At 41.9% G+C, this 6,000-nt stretch overlaps 1 protein-coding gene across 3 annotated transcripts in view; it reads left to right on the top strand.

The window, feature by feature from the left end:
• The first annotated feature begins 951 nt into the window (after window positions 1-951).
• LOC112261465 (protein Smaug homolog 1) overlaps window positions 952-6,000 on the top strand; it is a 113,498-nt gene continuing 108,449 nt past the window's right edge. For 2 of the 3 annotated variants that reach the window (XR_002955172.2, XM_024436800.2), the window contains exons 1-2: window positions 952-1,215; window positions 2,284-2,901. Coding sequence is in view for 2 of the 3 variants with exons in the window: in XM_024436800.2 (XP_024292568.1) it covers window positions 2,706-2,901 (196 nt within the window). In the remaining variant the exon portion in view is untranslated. The remainder of the gene's footprint in view (window positions 1,216-2,283; window positions 2,902-6,000) is intronic. The other variant, XM_024436802.2, reaches the window with a different exon arrangement.

Raw genomic sequence — 6,000 nt, 5'->3', positions numbered from 1 at the left:
TTTCAGATGACACCCCTCTCAAGAAGCTGAAGTTCTTAATTGTTATCCCACTGTGGTTGGACGTCTATCCCCCCCCCTTCCACTTATAGTCAATATTGAGCACACTCAGCTGAAGGCAACGGTGCATTGTGTGACAGAAAAGGACACTACTGTTAAACAATGGACCGATAATATATTTGAGGTCCTACTGATGTTTCAGTGGTGTGCCTTGCCAGTCAGCCTTCCCTAAAGAGGCCCAATTAAGGATATATTTTTCCCAATCAATATTTTTTTTACGCAACTATTCTTTTACTTTTGTTCTAACTGACATCTGTGCACATTTAGATGCATTAATGGATGTATTAGAGAATTTAATAAAATACAACAGAACTGTCAATGCTAAAAAAAAAAAATCAGGGTTTACACATAAAACATAAAATACCAATTGTATCAAATTTAAATATCAAATTGTATTTCTGGGAAGATTGGTAACATCACGCATCACAGAAGCATTTAATTCTTATTTTGCCCACTGATACTGTAACTCGAAACATTGTATCAGCTGCTGTATTGCTATAACATGATACAATGCATCACTGTTTATGTTACTATCATTGAAACAATGATGTACAATAAAGAACTTCAGGGACAGGGAGGCACACTGGTGTCGTTGATAGAATCTTTTTCTTCATCCTGTATTTGTAATGTAAACACTGCCAAATGATCAACTCCGACAAAAAGTTATCTTTCGCCACGTATTCATATTTTATCGACCTGCTTTTTGCAAATGTAGGTGAAAGTGTTGTACAGATAAGTGAACGGGACAAACTGAGGCAACACCCGCCCCTGTTTCATATACACACACAACTTCACTCTTGTTTTTATTTTGTCCTCTTTGCTTTATTTTGTCCTCCCCCCTTTGTAAAACATGTTAATGCCTCTGTCGTCTCGGTTGCTGGTAGGCTATGTGATCTGTCCCTAACCCCATGATCTATTTTTGTGCTTCCTTGTGCTGCCAAGCCCCTGACGTAATGCTTCGTGTTAATTATTCGCATGTGGAAAGCAAAGCCGAGTCTCTCCTCTGGTAAAACAAGAGGAGCCTAACTGCCGGAGGAAAAGTTAGTCAAGATGGCAAAACGCACAGATGCAGAGTGAAGGGGCACCGCTGCCCACAGTTTCAAACTTTGTTACGCACCCGTCTTGCGATCCACACCACCGATGCATTTGTGCAAGGAAGTGAGTAACGTTTTACACATTTTCTTTGCCACTTTTTTTTTTTTAACCAAAGTTCTGGAATATGTTTTTGTCGATTATTTTGTCTGAACTGCTCTCGCTGAGTTGTCTGTCCAGTAGGCTACACTAGTAATAGAGAACATATGCTAATTTAGCCTACTGTATCACCGTTTTTTAAACGTCTTAATAGGGGGAATAAAATGTGTCCAGCTGGACGTTTTAATTTGCGGGGAAATGGTTAACGCTCGGGCCTGGCTCTGTGGAGTTTATGGAAACTACACTGAATGTGTATTGCATTACAGTGTAACATAGCTATGCATTGGGCACATTTTGGGAATGTTCTAGACTGCGCATTGAGACTCCTCAATTATTTAATGTAGATCCCTATTAATTTTCCTCGCTCCGAATCGCATCACCTCCACATTTTTACAAAAGATCTAGCCTATCCTCGGTGCTCATGTAGGGCAATGTTTGCCCCAGTGCTGATGAAGCAAAGTGACAGTTTTGGAGACCTGTTAGTGCTGACATGGACCTATTTTAATGCAATATTTTGAAAAAGAATGCAGTCTTTTCATTCAGGGTACTTTCAGTTTCGCGTAGTTGGCAGTCTACCGATTATACAGTCTACAGGCTATTTTCGAAGCAATGTGTGGTGGAAAGCAATAATTTATGCTTTATCATAAAGCTTACAGCAGGGACCCTTTGAACATAGCTGCATGTAACATTATAACGTAAGGGACCGGCGCTTTTCTCTTTGGAAATAGCCTACCAGTCGGGATGTTGCGCCAATTACTACTGAGAGAGGGCTACTTTTAGATGAGAAGTATGAGGCATACAGGCTTTGTCAGTAGGCAATGGGTGTCACTAATCTCCTGGTTTCAATGTAAAATGTTTTTTAAAATAACAGTATTTCAAGTCTGCAGAGAGCAGTGTTGGTTACATTTCCTCTGCATTTGGAGTTCACCGTCAGTAAAGACTTTACTAGATGGATTTTGGACGCCAAGCTGTGTGTGTGTTACTGACAGACCATGTGTGACAGTGTCTCCCAACCATTTATTTTCATCATTTCAGATATAAATGGGATCCCTGTGGAAAATGCCAACAAAAGTAATGCTGGTGTGACAGCGCAGAGTGCAGGAGGAAAGCTGACTCTCCTGTCTGAATGTTAAAAACCCCTTGTGCAGATGCACCTAGGAGAGCACCTTGCCACCACTCCCCTCAAGCTGAAACTACAGTACACCTGCTTTTCTAAAAGCCTGGATGATGCTACGCCACTTGAACTGAGCACAACCGCTCAAATCCCTCCTGCTCAAAGTACATATTTCTGCTCCACTCAACATCAACAACAAAAACAGACCAAAAGAAGAGCACATCCAACACAAGCTTTGACCAAAGTTTAACCACTAGAGCACCAATTTAACTAAATTCTCTCGTGACACCAGGAAGGTCACTAACTAGTTTCCACGTTCGGCCTGGTGCCTGTGCCCCAGACCATGATGTTTCGCGACCAGGTGGGCATCCTGGGAAGCTGGTTTAAGGGGTGGAACGAGTGTGAGCAGACGGTGGCTCTGCTGTCGCTGCTGAAGCGGGTGTCGCAGACCCAGGCTCGTTTCCTGCAGCTGTGTCTGGAGCACAGCCTGGCTGATTGCACCGAGCTTCACGTGTTGGAGGGAGAGGCCAATAACCCAGGTAGGCACACCGACACACACACCATCTCCATCTTGACTGTCCATCTAAGTTGATAATGGTGATGCTCTGTTGAAGTTGGCCCGAAGAGAATTAGTGCTTTTGGCACTGGTGCCAATTCACATATACACAAACACACATTTGAAGGTATTAACCTCTTAACCCTTCGCTGTCTGTGGAAGGACTAACTGTGCCCATTGTCAGAGTCGGTGTAATATGGCATGGCAACGATGAAGTCATAGCATTAGCTGGCCTGGCATCTTTGAATAGGACACCAGATCATACACGATTCCAGTGTTCTACTGTGGGGTTAAATTGGTTAGGGGTGGTGGTGGTCTGGTTTGTTGCATCAGGTTGGTATGTGGTCATGGAAACAAACACCCTGGCAACGAAACCGGCTCATGAAAAATAGTGTAGCTCTGGCTAGTGATGATGAGAAAAAACACTGCCTCTGTGTGTGTGTACTGATCCAATGTCTACAGCTGTATAGCCAGGACCACATCTGTCGGTCGGCACTGCCTTAATACACATTGAGAAACCGTGTAAAGATGGATATGTTATCATTTTCCCCTACACAACACGCATACAGACACCGCAACATGGGATTCCCATCAGAGTTTCTAGTGGGCAGTGGTTGTCTCTCTCTCAGCCTCTCTTTGCACTGTGTTCTCCCAGTTATATTGAGGATGTTTTAATGCAGTACAGCCCCTGTTATTGTTCAATATAAATTTGGAAACATTAATGACGGACTGTATAAAGTTCTTAGGTGGATCATTCCCAAGCCCTAGTTGGATGTACACTGTCAGAGATCAAAGGATGCTTTAAAAAAGAAATTCCAAAGCGACTTATAGTCGTGCTTATATGTTATGTATGGGTTGCCCTGGGAATCAAACCCACAATCCTGGTGTTTCTTTCTGTCTACACTGATATGAAGTGTATGGTTGTCTGAATCACATTGTTATGTTCATTGTAGTCTCTTCAGACGCATAAGTGTGGATGGCGGGTTAAATACATTTAAAAAGTCTCAGGCAGATTTAAGATGTATGAATTCAAGTCTTTGATGTCTATTTTATTGTTGTGAGAAGGTTGGAAAAATATGCATATTTGTGTTAGAAATTGATGTATGTTGCCCTCACAGGGTTAATTTGTAGCTGGAAGATCTAAGTTGAGTGGAAAGGCGCAGCTATTTGGAATGTACTGTACTAATAAAAGGAATCCAGAATTACCTACTTATTTCACTGCATGAAGAGACTGCTTTGTTCCCTGAACAAAGTGATGCAACTTATTTGCTGCTTGTCACAGCAAGTCAAGAGTCAAAAGACTGATGATCAGTGTGTGACTAGGGTAAGGGAGAGGGGGATTAATTTTAGTCACTGGATGAGGTCGCACTTTATTTGGATAAACCATTTGTAGATGCTCTAAAGATGGTCGTACTATCTGTTGAGGAGCAACTGCTTGCTAAGATAATGGTTAGTTTTACAATAAGAGTTAGGGTAAGGGTTAAAGTTAGGACAGGGTTTTCCAAACTCTGTCCTTGGGACCCCAAGGGGTGCACATTTTGTTTTTTTGCTCTAGCTCTACACAGCTGATTCAAATAAGCAACTAATCATCAAGCTTCGATCATTTGAATCAGCTGTGTAATGTTTGGGCAAAAACCAAAACGTGCACCCCTTGGGGTCCCGAGGACAGTTTGGAAAACCCTGGGTTAGGGTAAGGTTTAAGGTTAGGGCTAGCAGATAGTCTGTAGAGCATCTATAGACTAACAATCCGAATAAAGTTTTACTGACATTTAATTTCATTGCGATTACTACTTACTAGCAGGTGTGCTTGTGCTTGAGATTGTTTATGAGATCTGTGTTAATTTTCTATAGTATCTGCTATAAGAAATTGGTCATTAGTGGATGTGCATGGTTCTGGTTAAATTTGTAACAAAAATGGCATTTTATAGACCTACTTATTGCAAAAAAGCAGAAAATATTTGGTTTATATTTAGCCTAGGTATAATTTTATAAGCCCTGATTTCTGTTTTAGATGCAGTTACCTTTAGTTGTGCAACAAAGCTTATTTAGAGATTTATTTTTTCTTTTCTAGCCAATCTCCCATGTTTGAAAAAAATAGATTTTTAGGCCATATCGCCCAGGCCAAACATCATGCTTCCCTGCGTTCACCGCTGATGAAAAACCATTGACGGAAAACGGCATTCCTTGCTGTAGTCGTAAATGGGTTCCGATGATGGGGATATTGTGTAGGAATGTGGGCATGGAACATAGTTGGGAAGTAACAGCAGAGGATATAATAGGGCTTTCCAAACGAAGAACAAAGAAATGGTGAAGGATATGATGATGAAGGAAAATAATATGAAGTTATGTTAGGAACTCTTTAATGTCTTGTATTTTAGGGGTGCCCTTTTTGTCTACCTGGGACAATTTACCAGGGTAATAGTGTATTGCACTGCACTAGTGAACAGCTTCAAATCATTGCTACTGCAAACCCCTAAAGTTCCAGTGGCCAAACAGGATATTGTTTTTTATAAAATTAACTTTGATACAAGCTACATGTCATCCAAGATAGACATATACGGGATAGATTAGTAGAAAACTGTAGTAGTAGTGGTTGAAGTGGAATTTGAAGCTGAACCTCCAACCTCATCACCCCTGCTCAGAAACTACTACTACCACCACCCCTTCCCAGACACCCCCATTCTTCAGTGACCAACACTCCAGATTTGCTCAGGTCTCCCCAGCCTCAACCTTCCTCTTCTTCTTCTTCCAGCTGCTTTTCTGAAGAGGAAAAGTCTCACCCCCTCCCCGTCCTGTCTTGTCCTGTCTAGCAGAAGAGAAAAGAGCCCTTGTCTCTCGTTTGGGTGTTGAACTATTTCATTGCACCCACGCATGAGCAAACAGTTTATTTCTGGCCACTCGGCTCCGTATTCCGTGAACTCATACGGAACCACAGGAATGGTGGGACTGAGGACCTGCCAAAAAAAAAATCCCTCCTAGTCTCCCTCGGAACAGTTGGAATCAAGCGCCACTTTTTCCCCCTTCCCAACACTAACGGCAACACAAAGTCTTGACTTCACTGAAAGAAAGAAACAGTGACTGA

This window comes from Oncorhynchus tshawytscha, linkage group LG11 (assembly GCF_018296145.1).
Source record: "Oncorhynchus tshawytscha isolate Ot180627B linkage group LG11, Otsh_v2.0, whole genome shotgun sequence".
In the NCBI taxonomy this organism is placed as follows: domain Eukaryota; kingdom Metazoa; phylum Chordata; class Actinopteri; order Salmoniformes; family Salmonidae; genus Oncorhynchus; species Oncorhynchus tshawytscha.
The sequence above is the reverse complement of the archived record's forward strand: the minus strand, read 5'-3'. Positions and strand labels throughout refer to the sequence as shown.